This window comes from Saimiri boliviensis, chromosome 3 (assembly GCF_048565385.1).
Source record: "Saimiri boliviensis isolate mSaiBol1 chromosome 3, mSaiBol1.pri, whole genome shotgun sequence".
Classification (NCBI taxonomy): Eukaryota; Metazoa; Chordata; class Mammalia; order Primates; family Cebidae; genus Saimiri; species Saimiri boliviensis.
In genome coordinates this window covers 178,735,260-178,755,322 of record NC_133451.1, presented here as the reverse complement: position 1 = coordinate 178,755,322, position 20,063 = coordinate 178,735,260, and the positions used below count along the sequence as shown (strand labels likewise).

The 20,063-nt window shown below is 37.1% G+C and overlaps 1 protein-coding gene across 3 annotated transcripts in view; it reads right to left on the bottom strand.

The window, feature by feature from the left end:
* LOC101050820 (DExD/H-box helicase 60) overlaps positions 1 to 20,063 on the bottom strand; it is a 258,453-nt gene that overhangs the window by 46,233 nt on the left and 192,157 nt on the right. For 2 of the 3 annotated variants that reach the window (XM_039479162.2, XM_074396999.1), the window contains exons 11-22: positions 19,956 to 20,061; positions 19,359 to 19,474; positions 17,669 to 17,829; positions 14,411 to 14,666; positions 11,549 to 11,715; positions 10,887 to 11,045; positions 9,296 to 9,445; positions 8,253 to 8,372; positions 6,735 to 6,830; positions 3,153 to 3,268; positions 2,117 to 2,259; positions 1,868 to 1,977 (exon numbers count right to left, since the gene is read on the bottom strand). The exons of the other annotated variant lie outside the window; for it this stretch is intronic. In XM_039479162.2, the coding sequence (XP_039335096.2) occupies positions 1,868 to 1,977; positions 2,117 to 2,259; positions 3,153 to 3,268; positions 6,735 to 6,830; positions 8,253 to 8,372; positions 9,296 to 9,445; positions 10,887 to 11,045; positions 11,549 to 11,715; positions 14,411 to 14,666; positions 17,669 to 17,829; positions 19,359 to 19,474; positions 19,956 to 20,061 (1,700 nt within the window). The remainder of the gene's footprint in view (positions 1 to 1,867; positions 1,978 to 2,116; positions 2,260 to 3,152; positions 3,269 to 6,734; positions 6,831 to 8,252; positions 8,373 to 9,295; positions 9,446 to 10,886; positions 11,046 to 11,548; positions 11,716 to 14,410; positions 14,667 to 17,668; positions 17,830 to 19,358; positions 19,475 to 19,955; positions 20,062 to 20,063) is intronic. 3 annotated transcript variants of the gene reach the window in all.

The window sequence follows — 20,063 nt, the reverse complement described above, 5'->3', positions numbered from 1 at the left end:
TTTTAAGTTTATTTAGAATTTGGATTGGGCCATTGTCACACAAGAGAGAAGTTTCCATAACAAAATCCTATTAGAAAACGACCACCGAAGCCAGCCTGCTTGAGGTTGCATCCCGGCACCACCATTTACTTAATGATGCAACATTGAGCCACTTAAGTTCCCTATGCCTCACCTTCCTCATTGTGAAGTGGGAATAGTGTTAAGACATCTATCGTAAGATTGCTGTTGTGGCTAAAAGAGGTTTAAAACTGTAGAATTTGTAGAACACTAAGTAAGTGCTCAATTTAAGTTGGCTGTTCTTATTTAACATACACTTAGTAAGTACCGTTTGTATACATAGCAGTTTTTTGGGAACTGAAAGACATAAAGTTTGTCTTCAAAGAGTCATTCTAGCCAGTAAGGAATATATACATGTCAACAGCTTAAGCTGTAGGCTCATCAGGACTGGTGTTGTGTTAGATACACAGATAAGGTATTATGGAGAGAAGAAAGGTTATACCTAGCTAAGACAGTCAGAGAAGAATTCTGAAAAGGTTTCACTTTAGGAGAATTATGGAAGATGGACAGGATCGGAACAGCTGGTATTTGGTATCTGGGTTGAAATATTCCAAGAGCAATGTACAGCATGAGGGCCGCCAGGTAAGATACCCCAGTGGATGAATGAAAGGACACTGTGATCGGGTCATACAAGACCTTGGCTGTCAAGCTAAGGAACTATGTATTTAGCTTTTTCCAAAAGAAGGCCAGTAAAGACTTGGAAAGATCAAAATGATCTTTAAGGAAAGTTGAGAGCTATGTTTCATTATATTCATGTTAAAATTATGTTTACTTTTGTGCTCTAAAAGTTTTGCATATTTTATCTCCTTTAATCATCACAGCACTCATGATGGATGGTCTATTATGTTTCACATGACAGAATGTAGAATATATTTAAATTTTCAGGTCTTAGCAGGAAGACAAAGCTGTTAACTAATCATCACTTTGAAAGCCACTAATCATCACTTTGGAAGCTTATTTAAATGGGTCATTTATGAGAATAGGATGAGAGAGGAAGAGAAATAGGATAAGATAGGAAGAAATACATGCAAGAAAAATTAAGAAATCTTTCTCCACTCACACCCCAGTGTACCAGCTGACATTTTTTTTTTTGAGATGGGGTCTCATTCTGTTGCCCCAGCTGGAGGGCAATGGCTCTATCTCAGCTCAGTGCAACATCTGCCTCCCAGTTTTAAGCGATTCTCCTGCCTCAGCCTCCCAAGTAGCTGGGACTACAGGTGACTGCCACCATGCCCAGCTAATTGTTTGTATTTTTAGTAGAGATGGGGTTTCATCATACTGGCCAGGCTGGTCTCAAACTCCTCACCTGTGATTTGCCTGTTCCAGCCTCCCAAAGTGCTGGGATTACAGGCGTGAGCCATTGCACCCAGCCCCCCAGCTGAAATCATCTTAAGGTCCCCACCTTACTGGCTCACCACCCAAAAGTCATGTCATGATTGCTATGTTAGGGAGAATATCATATGTAGTAGGGATTGTCCACAAAAAAACTTTATGGTTGCACTTTATAGACAGACATACATGGGTGTTGAGAAGAAGAGAAACTGGCAAAGATAACCTCCAAGGATAAATAAAATTAGCAAACACTTCCAGTTAAATCTGTAGTAGTTTTTAATCATTATTCAGACACTATTGAGGAACCAATTAAAATTAAAAGAATGTTCTTGGTATTTTTAAAATCAAGATTAAAGTATTAGTTTCTGTCATTCTGCAGTTCTATCATTCTGATAAGTATCAATTAGACAGCTTTTGTTTATAATATAGACAAATATTTTAAATGACTCAGAACAAATATGGCTAAAATATTACTTACATGGTCTGTTGTTAATGCAGCACATGGGTGGAAATGATCAAAATGAATGTCATCATCTTTTATTGAACATACATGCTTCTCTAGATCGTTGTATCTCTCTCCATAGAGCACTAAAAACCAAGAGCAAGAATTTCCACATCAATGGAAATATAATGAATGAAATACATTTAAAGTAAAAGGGATAATGGTAGATTTAAAAATAAAAATAAAAAGTAAAAGGCAAACTTTATATAAATATATCAAACCTACCAAGTCTAACTTTATATGATTGTTTTACTTGCAAGTGGTCTTTGGGAAAACTGAGATGATGACCCACATGTCTCTTAGAAGTAACAGTATTTTCAATTATTTTGTCTTTCTCTTTCCAGTACCATTTTACCGATTGTAGCCACCTTAAAAAATACAGATTTACATATTATTTAGCAGAACCTGGAACTACTTCCTGTGAAATGAAGCAGTTTAAGTAAAGAAAATTTCATGTTCCTTATAAATTGTACTTAGGGGAATAGACTCAGAAGCCAGACTACCTGAACTTAAATCCCAACCTTCTTACTAATCGCTGTGTCTCTTGATTGAATAACTTCATCTTTCTGTTCCTAGTTTTTCACATTTCAAAATGGAAATATGGTAGCAATACTGTGTGACTATTTAATAGTAGTAATGGAAGTAAGCATAAATCATAAGGGTTGGCAGACATTTAAAATAAATTAATACACGTAAAGTACTTAGAACAGTACTAGGCATGCAGGAGGTATTATAGGATCATTATTAGTAAATAAATATTATTATAGGATCATTATTAGTAAATAAATATTATTATAAAGTAAAAAAAATAGTTTTTAGTAGGCAAAAATCAAGCCCAATTGCAACATGATATGGGGCTTTCAATTTCAGGATTTGCAATTTCAGGATTTGCTATCTTTCTAAACATCTCTACAAACTAGGAAAATGGATCATAGGTCCCATGTCTGAGGGTGCTTTTATAGCATTTTATTTTTTATTTCTTGGTGAAGGACACAAAAATGAACATAAATATATCTTTTCTGACGAATCATTTTTGGGATGGGGGAAATTTCCTACTCAGTTGCAGATCTCGGTGGGAAAGTCTTTGATTTTCCTCAGCAATGGCCAGGAGGTGTAGAGAGGTGCAGTTTCTTGGAGATCCAGAAATAAACTACTAAATTCACCAGAAAATTATGAAGCTCTTCAGAACCCAGAGAGAAATTATGAAATTCAAACATTAAGACAGATAAACGCTCTGTCCAAGTTGGAACGTGATGCCTACTCGGTGAGATGTTCAGGATTACTTATGGTAGCTGAAAGGGCCAAAAAGGGGCACCGGATCATGACAAGGAGATGCTCCCAGATTTCTGCTCCAATTTCTCCGCCAAGACAATGAACCTATTGAAGAAAAAAAATTCTCAACTGAAAAGCTGATTTCAAAATAGCCACTGAAGGGAAGACATGGAATCTTGAAATTGTCATGCATGCCTTCCCATTGCCTTTAAGTGACCAAGTTTAAAGACACAGTAAAGAAATATTAAAAATCCCCACAAACAATTCACCAACAATTCTGCTTTACTTTACTTTCAAAAATGTGTTTCAAATCAATGGATTTCTCTTCATGTCTACCACCAACCCAACTACTGTCACATCTCAGCAGAGCTACTTCAGCTACTATACTAACGTCCCTATTCGCCCTTAAGTTCTTCACATCACAGCCAAAAGAAAAATTATATCAAGTCATGTCACCAAATAAATTGCTTTACTATCTTCCCTTTGCATGTGGAATAAATTATAAACTCCTTAATGGGATGTTTAATGGCTAGCATCATCTGGCCGCTGCTGCCTCTCTAGCTTTATCTCAAACCAATCTCCACCTTTACTGTGGTCCAGAAAGAATTACCTTTTCTTTGTTCCTTGAACACACCCTTCCTACCTAAGAGCTTTCCCATATATTGTTCCGTCTGCTTACAATGTTCTTACTCTTTCTTATTCTTATAACTGTAAGTTTCAGCTCAATGGCACTCCATAAAAAAGACTTTTCTGGGTCAGGTGCAGTGGCTCATGCCTGTAATCCCAGCACTTTGGGAGGCCAAGTCAGGTGATTCATGAGGTAAGGAAATCAAGACCATCCTGACCAACATGGTGAAACCCTGTCTCTACTAACATTACAAAAAATTAGCCAGGTGTGATGGTGTGCACCTGTAGTCCCAGCTACCTGGGAGGCAGAGGCAGGAGAATTGGTTGAACCTGGGAGGCAGAGGTTGCAGTGAGCTGAGATCGCGCCACTGGGCTCCAGCCTGGGCAACAGAGCAAGACTCCATCTCAAAAAAAAAAAAAAAAAAAAAAAAAAAAAAGACTTTTCTGACCACCTCTTCCACAGTTGCCTCCTCCTGCCACCTACCATGACTGTAGTCTCAACAACCAGCTCTCTCCCTTCACGGTTTGCACCGACGTGGGCTGGCACCATCATCTGTGAGCTCACTTGTTTATTTCCTCTTTCTTAAGTAAACTGCTGTCAGCTCCAGTGTCTAATAGAGAAGGTATTAAGTAAACTGTAACCTTAGACCTGAAGATTCTATTCCTAGCCACTGACACAGAGCCTTGCACCGAGGAAGCACTCCTTCAATATCTGCCGAGTAAATGAATGGATGAGCAAATCAAACCCGATTCAGAAAAGAGTCTCAAATGTGGTCTTCATTAAACAGATTAAATTATGATGCCTGGCAATCAACTGAAAAAGACTTACTATCAGAGCCAAATTATATATCTATTTAGAATATGCATCTCCACTGCCCATATGAGCTTGTCCTGGTCATATAAAATACTACTCATCAAATATTGACCTTATGCTTTGCACTAGATAGCACTTTTCCCTGATTCTGCCAGAATAGATGTTAGCCTTTAAAACCTTTCTGTTTTATCCCTCATATAAAATTGGAAAAGCTGAAATACCCGAAGTCATACTGCTTCCGAGTTTTGAGATGAGATTTTAATTAAAGTTCTAAACTGTGTAGACAAAGTTGTTGGATTTTTTAAAACAAGAATATTCAAGGCCTTCATGATGCAATATGAGATTAACCAAAAATAAATATAATAGATCAGCATCAAACAAATCCAAAGTACAGCCTATTTGGTAGCTCCAAGTTGAGAGCAATGAAAAGGTAAGTTACAGAGATTTGTTAACCTTTTCCCCTTTGAATGGAAAATTCCATGGAGTCAAAGAATATATCTTTTGATAGTGTTTTAAATCTCTTTTAATAAATATTCCTTTTTTCTTTTCTTTTTTTTTCTTTCTTTCTTTCTTTTTTTTTTTTTTTTTTTTTTTTTTTTTGAGATGGAGCTTTGCTTTTGTTACCCAGGCCGGGCACAATCTTCGCTCACTGCAACCTCTGCCTCCTGGGTTCAAGCGATTCTCCTGCCTCAGCCACCCGAGTAGCTGGCATTATAGGCACCCACCACCATGCCTGGCTAATTTTTGTATTTTTAGTAGAGATGGGGTTTCACCATGCTGGCCAGGCTGGTCTTGAGCTCCTGACCTCAGGCAATCCACCTGCCTTGGCCTCCCAAAGTGCTGGGATTACAGGTGTGAGCCACTGCACATGACCAATAGATATTCTTACTAATGCTGCAGTTTAACTTTGCTAAGTATATTTCCTTTGTCCCAATACATTGCTATAAATCTACATTGTTTTTTATTTTGCTCTCTCTTCCCAGGGAAACTGATCTATAGGCACTTCCTCAAAAGGGCTCTTATAATTTCTGGTTCCACTGGGTTTGGCCCATGGAGGTCATTGGCCAGAGATCAGAAGTGGAGAGAATGAGGTTGAGGTCTTTGTTCCATTGGCTTCTTTTCTGCAAAGCTGCCTTGAATCAGCTATGTTCCTCACTCAGTCAGCTATGGCCAACTCAACTGGAATCTCCTTTTGCCTTTCCATAATGCTTCCACGCCTAAAGGTAAGCTACTAGCTCTAGATTACTCACTAAACTTTATGGATTCCCTGACACACCCTTTTGAAAAAAAATGCTCATCTCAAATTGTATTTCAAGGGTATCATTTAATATCTGTTGGGATGATGACTGATAAATAACTTATGTGATTGACATCATCATTAGAGCCAAAAATTACTTGCTTTCTGTGGGGGCGCATGGCAACATATTCAAGCTTATATACAAGGCATTTGAGGTCGGGCAAGGAAAAATATTGAGGCACTGTGTGTATGTTATTTGTGCATGGGAATGAAACTCACTGACCCTGAAAATAGGACAAGGAGTGGAGTATGTGGTATGATAACGAACGCTGAAAACAACCTCCTGAAAATGCTGTTTGAGTGTGTAAAGGTCACAGGTGCCTCAGCAACCCACCTCAAATGACCATCTAGTGAATGTTTAGTTAACACAAGCCCTTTCATAAATACTTGGCAGACCAATGCTGGGGCAGACTCTCTCGGAAGAGCTTCCCCCAGCCCTGCTCAGCTGGAACTGTCTGAGTACTTCGTTCTTGGCGTTCGCTGCAAGCTATAAGCTCTCCACTTTAGAGGTAAAAGACTGGATTGAAATCTCATCCTAGGAAAGTTGTGCCAGGATGGTTGAATTCTATTTCCTCTGAAATAGTTGCCAATGAAAGTTTCCTCTCCCTTGTAAGAACTCTGCAGGGTGTACCATTATATCCTATTGAGTCACAACAGGTAAAGAGAGCAAAAAACTGTAATTCCTAGAAAAAAAAATACTCAGGGAAAAAAAAAAGGTGGTCTTCTCAATCTGAACTCCATCCAAGGGGATAGATGTCCTGAAACACCAAATATCTTTATTACTATGCAAATGCACACTAGGAAATTAAGCAGAGAAATAACACCAAGCCTACCTCATCAAATATAACATATCTGATCTTTTTCACCCAGTTCTGGCGATGAGGAGCAAGCAGCAGAATTTCAAAGCAGGCAGGCACTGTAATAAGTACCTACAAAAAATAATATTGTGTGAAGTAACATTTTGAGCAGTTACTATGTGTAAACATAGTTACAAGAATATATAAGATAGACTTATGAGTCCTGAATATACCTGCTGATAATTGGCATATAATACTGCTTCTGATAATTCAGGGTTTCATCAAAACTGTCCTATAGTCATCTGAACCGTATAAAACTGACACTGATAGACAAACAATGGTAGAAAATCAGATTTGAAGTTGACATCCTTGTTTATGAGCATTCAGAGTTTAAAAATAGAAATTATTCGTGGTCACAGGTTTGGTTCCTTAAACCCTAACCCTGACATAGAGTTTGGACTGAGAGATGTTTATTAAGAATCTACTAGTGTGAAAAGAGCAGGGAAGCAGAAATGAGCAGCAGGAGAAGCCTCACTGTAAGGCAGGCATGATGGAGCCTCAGCCAGCCTCGCGTGGTGCTCTGGAGTGACGACTGCTCGGCCCAGTGTTTATATCTCTACTTAGCTCGGTTGCAGGGTACAGACTGTGGAGGTAGAATTTGGGGGAGCTGATAGCTGATATCTATCTTAACCACACTCCACACATCAAGCCCTTCTTTGAAAGGCAATCTGGATAGAACATCTCCAAGTCTACCACGCAATGTTCTATAATCATGTGTTCACTCTTTTAATTGTTGATCTGTGAGTTCCTAAGGGTGTAAACTGTTTACAATTTAACACCAGGTATACTATCCCTAATTCAACATTGTCTAAATCATGAGTATCCTTAACAGATGTTTATGAAGAAAAACTAATTGATTTAAAATTGAGGTTTGTTAATTTTTTATAACATAGCATTCTTTTTTTTTTTTTTTTTTTTTTTGAGCTAGAGTCTCACTCTGTCACCAAGGCTGCAATGCAGTGGCGCGATCTTGGCTCACTGCAGCCTCCACCTCCCAGTTCAAGTGATTCTCCTGCCTTAGCCTCCCAAGTTGCTGGGATAACAGGTGCATGCCACCACACTCAGCTAGTTTTTTGTATTTTTCATAGAGACAGGATTTAACCGTGTTAGCCAGGATGGTCTCAATCTCCTGACCTCAGCTGATCCACCCACCTCGGCCTCCCAAAGTGCTGGGATTACAGCCGTGAGCCACCGTACCCAGCCCCATAACTTATCATTCTTTAGATCATTTTGAATCCATTTATAAACCAAGATGATGCACTAAACTATAAATGAAATCAGAAATCCAAAGGTCAGAGTCCTTAAAAAATGAGTTCTAGTTCTCACTATTTGAAATGTAGCAATATTACATTTTCTCTAAAAGTATTTTGTCTTTCATAAATTCAAGGAAACTATTTTCACAAAGCCTTGTGAAGATGTTGAATTTCTAGTCAAAGATACACAAAAATGCAGTTATATAATTTGATAACACACTTATTAATTAAAATACCCTACCTGACAGTTTAAGGCGTCATGACGATAATCCCTGGTGAAAACACCACAGAGAGCTTCACCACTTGGCAGATTTTTCGTAAAACGATTCTGAACAGTTGCTGCCACTTGATTAACAAGGGCCTGATTGACAAAGAAAAAGATCCATTCATCACATAATAGGGAGAGCTGAAATCTCAGAAGACAAGAAGAACTGTCTAAAAGTGTGTCCCGCCTTCAGTGCAGAAAGCTTAGTAACCCCTTTCGTCAACTCATTACTGTAAACACAGTAACATGTTCTCTTTGAGACAGTCGACTCAGCCTACAAACCTCACTGATAAACCTCAACCTAAAGAAAATTGAAATTTAAAAAGTATTCATCAGAAGGAAAAAGAAAAAACAGAAAACATTGCCTATGCATTACAAAAAAATTATGCCTCTTATATTTGGTGGTTTTCCCCCAATGTCTAAAGTTTGAAAACATATATGTTATTTTATGTATATCTTTGTGTGTGTGTGTGTGTGTGTGTATATATATATATATATGTGTGTGTGTGTGTGTGTGTGTGTGTGTGTGTGTGTGTTTATATATTATTTTAGCTTCAGAAACTAGAACAAGAAAATGCAGGTTAAAAAATAAAGTGGGCCAGGTGCATTGGCTCATGCCTCTAATCCCAGGAATTTGGGAGGCTGAGGGAGGTGGATCACAGGGTCAGGAGTTCAAGACCAGACTAACCAACATGGTGAAACCTAAAATACAAAAAAAAACAATTACTATTCCACTAAAAATACGAAAAAAAAATTAGCTGGGTGTGGTGGTGCGTGCCTGTAGTCCCAGCTACTCCAGAGGCTGAGGCAGGAAAACCACTTGAACCCAGGAGCCGGAGGTTGCAGTAAGCCGAGATCATGACACTGCACCCCAGCCTGGGCAACACAGCAAGACTCCATCTCAAAAAATAAATAAATAAAAATAAAATAAAGTGAACAGTGGACTGGATCTACCATGTGACCATGTTCATTATTCTTAAAGAGTAGGTTCAGGAATGAAAGAGAATATTGAGTACTACCTTTGTGGGCGCAACGTACACAACCACCCCATCGTCGCTCTCCCTCAGCACTTTCTCCATGCAGTAGTAGGAAGCATAGGTTTTGCCTGAGGACGTTGGGGCCACAATTACTGCTGACTCATTCTTATCCACGACATCAAGGAGCTCTCGCTGCAGGGCCAGACCATTGAGTCAAGAAAGTGAACAGCATGTCGTCAAAACAAAGACAATCTATTAATAGATTTCCAATAGGATTTTCTGAACCTCAAAGGATCTATAGGAAAATCTGAAGGTCTCATGTCATTTTATGCTTCTGAGCATCTCCAAGGTAGGTTTTATGTGTGAAAAATGGAGAGTATGTCTGAACAAAATATCTTATTATTGAGAAAATGTCTTGTAATTATTTGTTGTTTAATAAGTGCAGTTGAGAACTTAAGTTCTAAGAAGTAAACACTGCGTATATGACTGATGGTGAAAACAACAGCTGAGGAGAAGAAACATCAAACATTCTTCATTTTACTATTTATCTTCTACTTTCTATAAAGAAGCATGCCAAGCTTGAGAGAGCTCCATCCCTGCAGTCTATGCTTTTATTCATCAAGATGTTGACTAGCCAAAGAATGGTTATAAGCCTTTATAATAGAGAAACACCTCAAAACCCCAACTGGTCCACTCCTGGACACACCTCAGAATGAATTAGGCATCAGAAGAGTCACAATGTGAATGGAAATAATGGAGAGCATTACTGCCTCCCGTCCGACACTGAAGTAAGAAACCAGTCCTCCTGCTCATGAAAAGCTGGCATGAACTTTTTAACATACTCCACCATCCTAAGAAAGGTAAAGTCAGATTCTGAAGGGGACAGTCTACTAGACTGAAGTGATAAAATTGCATTGCTTTTGGTTAATAGGTTCCATTTATCAGCGTTTGTATGGTTCAATGTATGTAGAAATGCATCCTTTTCTTCTAAATCTTATATCCATGAGTATTAATTTTATATACATTTTTAGAATAGCTATCTACTATGGTGACAGATGCAATGTGTAAATATCTAAACCACTGTGCCTACTATTTAAACTATCCAAATTTCTTTATGCACATTTATATATTTACGTAAGAAATTCTACTGACATAGAAAAAACCTGGAGGCTGCTCCATAATAATAGAGCTGGATGGCTGAGACACTATCAGAGCTAAATATACGAATCCATTAATGTACCTCCAAGGAAATGGTCTATATAATAAAAGAAAATCTCATCTTCTTTAAATGGGGAAAAATTGTCCACATTTGACATTTTCAGTAACAAACTCTCTTTAAATGACATCAGGAAGTTCATGCCAAATATAATATGTAAAGCCACAATACTGAGAAACCTCTGAGATCACATATAATAAGAAACTACAGTAACTTTTTTTTGCTTTTTTAATTAATTCATTTATTATTTAATTTATTTATTTTTGATATGTTTTCCTCTTTTATTGCATTTTAGGTTTTGGCATACATGTGAAGAACATGTAAGATTGTTGCACAGGTACACACATGGCAGTGTGGTTTGTTACCTTCCTCCACATCACCAAAATACAGTAATTTTTGTTTCAGTTGCAATATTACCTGCCATGTGTCGGGAATAAAATCCTGGACCCTGGGATCCGGATCTTTTCTCTCATCTCGTATCAAGTAATGGCCCATGTATTGCAGTTGGAACCGAGCTGGCCCCATACCAACTGAATACTTACTCCTCTTCTTTGCTTTCACATCATTTTCTGCATCCTGTATTATTTTAAAAGTCCATTTTGAAAATGACAGTGAATTAGAATATCATTGAAATAAGTAAAACATTTATTACCGAGCACCTTCTATGAAAAGCATTTTACCACCTTTTAAACTTAATTTTCTAAAATCATTGTCTTAACTATGAAAAAATAGTAGACATCAAGATTTTCAAATATACATCATGATATTTGTAGCTACAACCTTATATATTTAAAGACAATTGAATAATCACACTATAGTTTTAAGATGTTTTGCTATAATTAAGTATAGGGTTAGTTTTAAGGGTCTGCAGAGATAGACATTGAATCTGTTTGCCCAGGTAAGCATTTGTACAAATTTTCTAATTATGCATTACTTTAAGATTGGGCAGTTGGGTTACTACTAATAATAGTATTTTCCATAAAAAAACAAAAATCTGGAAGAGATGACTATATTTGCAAAATACTTTATGTATACGTAATAATGACCCTGTTGAAATTGAGCTGTTCGGATAATATTACCTGGGTTGGATGTAAAGAACTTGCCAACTCATCAAATCCTAGATACTTAAGGCATCTGGCTATGAGTTGCTGATCCTCTTCTTGTAAAAGTTCTGAGTATTTTTCGATCAAGGAGTGGATCCTTTTCATCATCTGAACAGCTACACTTAAATCTTTTGTGGCTTTGCCTTGGTAAAGAATAAACAATAAAAGTGTTATAAAGACCATCAAAAATAATTCATGTTGATTATCCAAGATTAATCATCCCCATGGCCTTACTGTCTTACTTGGCATTAGTGGAGGATTTGGAGTAGAAAGGATAAAATAAAATAAAATTCAAGTTCAACTATCCACACTTCATCATCTCCGTGGATTATTGGGATGTAGCTTTGTCAGTGTTGGGGAAAAATTATAGTTCAAAATATAAATAAGCTCATAACCAATCTTTTTTCTGACTATTATTTTCATATTTCTTCTACTATGTTCAAAGAAAACATCTTTATGACTTTAAATATCTGGTTAAAACTTTAGCAACATGTATTGACTCCTACTGTTGCCCACAGGTTAAGTCTATTTGGAGTAATCACTGCAGCCCTTCAATTCAATCCATCTATTTCAACTGACACATTCAAGACTTTGCTAATCTCTCTGCATTGCTTTATATTTATACATATCCTTTTAGTTCCTCTGCTCTGCTAATTATTTCATACTTATCTTGTCAGGGTTTCTTCTAGTCAATCTATATTTCACTTATTTAACAGTATTATCAAACACCTACTGAATGCAGTAAGAGGCCACAAAGGAAATGTAATACAATTCATACTGATTAAGTTTTATGCACTGCTTTTATAAGTGAGCAGTTCACTTGGAAAAACAATGCATAACACTTGATCAGTCCCAATTAAGCAGTAGAAACAATAGGTTGGGGGCGGGGTTCAGGGTGTTGGAGAAAACATGGAGGTCATGTATTAAATGGATCCAAGTGTGGACATGCTCAAAACTGACAGATAAAGTAGGTTTGCTCAGAAGAACTGTCACTTTGGAGGTATTACAGAACAAGATCATTTCACTTGCTGTGAATTTATACATCCTGATGTGGTCCCATTTCACCTTTATGTTCCTCTTTCTGCCTCTTCTTTTCTTTTTTTACTACCTGCTATGGAAATTATAAAGCAGAGCACATGGTTTCCATAACAGCTTTGAAAGGACTCAGCATGCTAGGCAAGCAGGAATACAGTGTTACCCAAAAAGGAAATGTTTACTCTTTGGTCTCAGAATTGAATGGCAGATTCTTCCAGGGTGCCTCACTATTTTTGCTGGCTCCCTTAACTATCCCCACAACTTTAAAAGTTGTTCTTTTTGCACCCGCCAGCACCTTGACTATGGCATCATTCATTTTGTCAAACCACATACAACTGCCTGCTGTTGGATTACATTCCATCAGCAATTGATGCAGACCTTAATCTGGACATAATAATTGTGCTGTAAATTATTCACCATTGCTGATGCAATAAAAATCACCAAAGATGCGATGGATGAATTAAACCCAAAAACTATAAATGCCTGCTGGAAGAATTTATGGAATGAAGCCCTGAGTGATTTTCAAGGCTTCTTGAGGATCACTGAAGAAGTTAGGAAAATAATTCATGCAGCAAGACTAACTCATAGAGAGGGATTTGCCAAAGTGCTTGATAAAGAAGTGAAACAACATAACGAAGTTCATTAAGAAATGTTAACAAATGAGGAAATGGAAGAACTTATTGAGTCATCCACAGAGGAAGATGAAGAAGAAGAACCTGGCGCAGAACTTGAATTTGCTGAAGTGTTTCAAATTACACAGATATTAAAAGAAAAAACTATGGAATACAGTTCTTAGATGAACACAGCATTAAAGTCACCCATATAATCACAAAAGAATTGCAACCTTCATGGAAACAGTGGTGGGTCATGGTGGCTCGTGCCTGTAATCCCACCACTTTGGGAGACTGAGGTGGGGGGATCATGAGGTCAGGAGTTTGAGACCAGCCTGGCCAATATGGTGAAACCCCATCTCTACTAAAAATACAAAAATTAGCTGAGCATGGTGACACATGCTTGTAGTCCCAGTTACTTGAGAGGCTGAGGCAAGAGAATCACTTAAACCTGGGAGGCAGAGGTTGCAGTCAGCTGAGATCATGCCACTGCACTCCAGACTGGGCAACAGAGCAAGACTCCATCAAAAAAAAAAAGTGACAACAGTTACTGATAATGTTGTTCTTCCAAAACATTTCATCAGAAATCTTTCAACTATGGAGGTCCTCAATCATCAATATCGTCTGCTCCTAACATCAATCATCTGCTCCATCATGGCTTAGTGATGCAAGATCACCTGAAGCAGAAGATCCTGCACCTTTTGTATCATTAGAAGGTCAACAACAGCCTACATCATTCACGTCACTTCACCTCACCATGCAGCCATTCTATCATCTCACATTCTCATAAGAAGAAAAAGGATAGGTACGGGACAAAAAGGTATTTTGAGGAAGAGAGACCATATTTATATAACTTTTATTGCAGTATATTGTTATAATTATTAGCTATTGTTGATAATCTCTTACTGTACCTAATTTAGAAATTAAACTTTATCATAGGTATGTATGAATAGGAAAAAACAGCGTGTATGTAGCATTTGGTCCTATCTGTAATTTCAGGCAATCACTGTGGGTCTTAGAACACACCTCCTGCAGATAGCAGGAAACTACTGTAGAGGTAATAATCCATAAAACAGGATAGTGCAAGTCAGTCTTCTAATACAAGTCTTCCAGTTAGTAAATGGCAACTGTCATCATTACTTTTGTATTAATTCTCCAACTCACCGAAACGAGAAAACACAGAATCACGTACCTTCTTCACTGCGGCACTGCTCTTTCCAGGCTTTCAGGCAGGCAGTTAACCCCACCATTTCAACCCGAAATTTCACAGAGCTACTTTTACAGGATTTCAGAAAGTCTTCCAGCTTCTTTATTCCAGACTGTAAATTCGCTTTCATTTCCTCTTCAATAGAATATGACAAAGAATTCCACTTCTGCTCTTCCTTTTGTTCTTCTTTGGCAAATAATCTTTTCTTATTCTCTCTAGCAATTATTTCAGCCTTGGTCTCCTGCCCCATAGGAAAAAAGAAATCTCTTAAAACAAGTTAGAAATATTCTAAGACAATATTAAGTGTGTATTGATGACTTTGATCATCATCCCATTTTGAAAAGATGTGAAAATTTCTTTTTTTGTTTTGTGAATTAAGCCTCTGTTAATTTATAACTCATGACAATTTAATTTAGGGAGTATAAAGTCTCTCTGTAGATAATTTCTAGATTTCTGAGTGGTGTGGTTTATAAATAAAAGAGTAAATGTCACTGGGCACGGTGGCTCACGCCTGTAATCCTAGCACTTTGGGAGGCTGAGGCTGGCAGATCACCTGATACCAGGAGTTTTGAGATCAGCCTGGTCAACATGGTGAAATCTCTTCTCTACTAAAAATACAAAAATTAGCAGAGCGTGGTGGCATTTGCCTGTAGTCCCAGCTGCTCAGGAGGCTGAGGCACGAGAATCCCTTGAATCCGGGAGGCAGAGATTGCAGAGAGCCGAGATTGGGCCACTGTTCTCCAGCCTGGGTGATGGAACAAGACCCTGTCTCATAAATAAATAAATAAGAAAGAAAAAGAGTTAATATCACAAAATCAGAGACAAGAGGCCACCACTCTTTTCATAACATCTCTCAAAACAAATGAATGAAAATAAGACTCCAACTAATCAAGGCCCAGATGTTTCAGATATGAAAAAATAAAAATGACCATTAATCTAGTAAATATAAATGGGCAAACAACAGGTGATCCAAAGCATGGATCACCGCAACCTACAAATGATCCCTCTACCGATTTGACTGCCCCTGCAAACATTACAGAAAGCTGCTCCCCAAGAGGAGGAGAGCAAGCTTACCCGTAAGTCCGTTTCCTAGCAACTAAAGGCCTAGTCCTAAAAGAAAGCAGTATTTCTGTTGAGAAGAAAAATGCCTTTGAGTTGCTTTTTCATACCTATTGGAAATAATAAAAACTTACTGAGTATGTAAAAAAAAAAAAAAAAAGCAAAAAAAACGGAAAGCAGCAGCTTTTATCACCCATAAATGTTTAATTGAATAGTCTCACTGACAATCAAATCGGCTATAAAAATGAAAAGGAGGAGAGAAACAATGATCACATAGTTGGGCTTGAAGAGGCTTCTCTTTGACTCAGAAAACAAAAGATGGGACAACCCAATTTCTGCCTGAACTTTTGAAGCACTTCCGGAATAGAGGCTTCACAGAAGGTCTGAGAACTTTTCAGAGTAATTTGTAATTAGTTTTTGATGTTATCTTGAGTAGAAAATAAAAGAGCTTTTCTCGGCAAGTCCTTGAACTGATGAAGTGTCTGTCTCTAATGTTCTGCAATGTCCATTGAAGGCTTGGTGATGCACATTTTCCTGATCTTGCCAAAAATTTCACAAAAGTAATTATTCAGAAGTGAGAATAAAAATATGTTTTGAGGTCCTTATAGGTTTCATTTCTGATAACTTCACCATGTTTATTTCAATCTGTTAAGGTAGACATGTGACAAATGCCTTTATTCGTCATTGGTTTTGTTAAGCTGGTACTTTCTCTTTATATTAAAACTTTCATTTTGGGAGAAGCTTTTTGTGAAAAGAAATGCCAATCACAAATCTCCAACTTTGAGGCCCATAGAAATATGCTAAAGCCTGATGAGTTTCCCATTTGTTTAAAATGGAAACCTTTATGACCTTTCTCTAAAGTCGTAAAATCAGAAAATTCAGTTTTAAAATAAAAATTTCTGTACTTAAACATTAATGTTATCAGGAATTATCAACTGATAATTTTCAGATCATAAGCTATTAGAATTATTATTCCAGGAATAGATTGTAACTTTCCTTATTTATTCATAGGAGTATTATTATTATTGTAGTAGTATTATTTCAGAAATAGACTTGTAACTTTCCTTATTTACTCATTGAAGTATGATTATTATTATAGTATTATTATTCCAGAACTAGATTGTATTATTACAGTAGTATTATTCCAGAACTAGATTGTAACTTTCCTTTATTTACTTAGTAATAAGGAAAGTTACAATTATTTTCCTTTATTTCCTATTATTCCAGAACTAGATTGTAACTTTCCTTTATTTACTTAGTAATAAGGAAAGTTACAATCTAGTTCTGGAATAATAATTAATTCCCCAGTTACGGCCCTTGGGAAAAGCGTAGAAAAACAACATCCCAAGAAGGAAAAAGGAGAGGTCACAGGAGTCCAACCCACACAGAAAAAGGAAACGGAGACATCTAACCTTCTACCCCAAAAACGGGGTGGATTAATCAGTCATTTAAATACTTTGTAAAAGTGTAAACAATCTTTACAATTTAGAAAAAATTAGATAAGTATTTCATATCTGTTTTTACCACCTATATGAAAAAGATTTTTACTACCATTAGCTAATAAACAAATACATGTATTTTGAGATGGAGTCTCACACTGTTGCCCAGGCTGTAGTGCAGTGGCACAATCTCGGCTCACTGCAACCTCCACCTTCCCAGTTCAAGTAATTCTCCTGCCTCAGCCTCCCGAGTCACCGGGATTACAGGTGACTACCACCATACCTGGCTAATTTTTTTTTTTTGTATTTTTCATGCAGACGGGGTTTCACCATGTTGTCCAGGCTGGTCTCAAACTCCTGACCTCGTGATTCACCTGCCTCAGCCTCCCAAAGCACTTGGATTACAGGTGTGAGCCACTGTGCCCAGCCTATATTTTTAATGTTATTTCAACATTTCTAAACACAAAACTTTAGTCACTTAATTATTTTTCAAATAGATACATATGTTATTATGTATAGAATACCATTACAACTTTTTTATACAGGTTAGGCTTTTTCAGCAAGTAGTTAAAATAACAAGTAATCACTTATAAAAATATATGCATATATATGTGTGTGTATATATACATATATATATATAAAGAAAAAGCATTATATAAAAATAAAACAACAAAGGGATAACAAATATCAACTTGAGAAAAGAAAAAGAAAAATTTTTAAATTTGATAGAATTTATAGGACCTACATGTGCCTTTTTGCTCTTGGGCCCACTAAAATCTTTCTTCGACTTAAAAGTTTGAGTCACGATGACTTTGGAAGAGACTGTTTCTAATGAATTCCCATAAAATCGTTGGAAAACATGATACTTCTGCAGAGATTTAAGAGCACGAGGATCTCTAGATTTTTCTGAAAAAGAAAAGACTTAAAATGTAACATTACTGTAGTTTTTCAATAGCATTCTCATCAATTCTTCATATTATCCCATATCCAGTAGTTAAATTAGTGGAAAGTAATTTAATCTTATTATGCTTCCTAAAGAGAGAATGTAAAATCAGATTATCTATGGATAATAATTCCTTCTCTTATTTAAAAGGTGGAAGTGACAAAACTTACTTTAATGGTCTACTCCCTAAATCAAGTATCAGAGTGCAATGAAAAAAGGACAGATTTCAGGCATTACCCATGTCCTGTGCCCTGTGAATTAGTTTAAGAAGAAAGTAGAGGCAGAGTCAAGAAGACAAACATCTAAAATATTCTGACTTCTTGCATCACTGCCTATAAAAAATCCTTACTCCAGACCATAGCCAGAGAGCCAGAGCCCAGAGCATGGCAGCTAAACTGATAAAATCTAATAAGAAGTCCCAATAAACAGCAGGTGCAGTGGCTCGCACCTAATCCCAGCACTTTGGGAGGTAGGTGGATCATCTGAGATCAGGAGTTCAAGACCAGCCTGACCAACATGGAGAAACCCCATCTCTACTAAAAATACAAAATTAGCCAGTTATGGTGGCGCATACCTGTAAACCCAGCTACTTGGGAGGCTGAGGCAGGAGAATCACTTGAACCTGGGGGTCAGAGGTTGCAGTGAGCTGAGATCGCACCACTGCACTCTAGCCAGGGTGACAGAGTGAAACACCATCCCCCCCCAAAAAAAAGTCCCAATAATAGTCAAGGTATGTCTTACTCCCTTACCTCCATAAAAAACTGTAATACTCATGGAAATGCAGTGACTAAGATGATTAATTTTTCTGTATCTGTAACTATATACATCAAACCAAACCACTTGGAAGCATGTTAATGGTTCATCGAAAGCATCCCCCCACACGTTGGTCATTATTTACATACCAGGCTAATAAATACTTCATACGAGCATACTTGCTATGCCTACTCCTAGATTATTCTCAGAGTAACTCTTTGCAACTCTAAGTGGGGTGGGGGCAAGCACAGGGATACAGAAAGTTGAGATGAAGACTAGACCCCTAATTCAGTCTCTGGTGATCCACTTTAGTGGTTTTATGGGCCTCCTGTTGTCGTTTCAGCCACCCTGAGCATGAAGGCAGATAGAATGCTGGTGCTCATGACATGCAGTCAGTCAGACGGTGTGTAAACAGGTAAAACTGCTTGAAAGACTATGGTCTCAATATATCTGACTCCAAGGAATACATTCATTGCTTAAACTACAAACCATCTTTCCCTAAAACAACTTCTAGCACTTTCTCCTAAACACCTACATGTCTACATAACATACGTATGACTGCCAGTAAAGAAAAAGATAAGTTATCATTACGGTCTTTCCCAATGCACATCTAAATATCTCGTAGACTATATTCAAAAATTTTAATTTGTGTCTCATGATATGATACTTTTCCACTATAAAGTAAAAGGTAGAGAGTCAAGTAGATTTAAGTTTATTTCACCAGAGTCACAGAGCTCACCATCAAACTGACATTTGGTCCTGTCATAATCGTCACTCAAGGGTTTATGAGAATGCCAGTGCACAAGCTCATCAAATTCCTTTTGTTTAACCAATGAAGTAACGATGGGATCATCACTGTGAGACAAAAAAAAAAAAAACAAAAAAAAAAAAAAAAAACATATTTTAAATTGCACGCTTCCAAATATAACACAGCACACATTTTATTTTATGATATTTTTGAAAATCATAGCTACCCTTCTTCTTTCCGCAATATCACATGGGTGATAGAATCCAAAGAGCAGTTTATTAGAGGTTTAAAAAATCAAAATCTACTCCTTGTCTCTAACAGTCCCATCCAAATCAACTAATATTCATTAACTCATTCATTAATTTAAAATACGCAGCTGTAGTGATTCACTCTAAGATTAAAAGCTATATAGATTTTTACACAGTAATGGCCAAAGGGCACTGAAAGTTTTGATTTTAAATTCGTTGTGTATTACAAATACATGCTACATGTCATGTACACCAGTCTTCTACATTTCAAATAAGCTTTGTTGAATAACTCATGCATTCTATACAAGTATTTATTAAGGCACACTTTTGGGCCTCATACCTCTTTAGAAAAGGCAAATCTTTCAAAATATCTCCAGCAAATTGATCAACTAGAGAAGATGACATTGGAATAAAACCTAAATTGGGCACCATTTCACTGGAGCTGTCT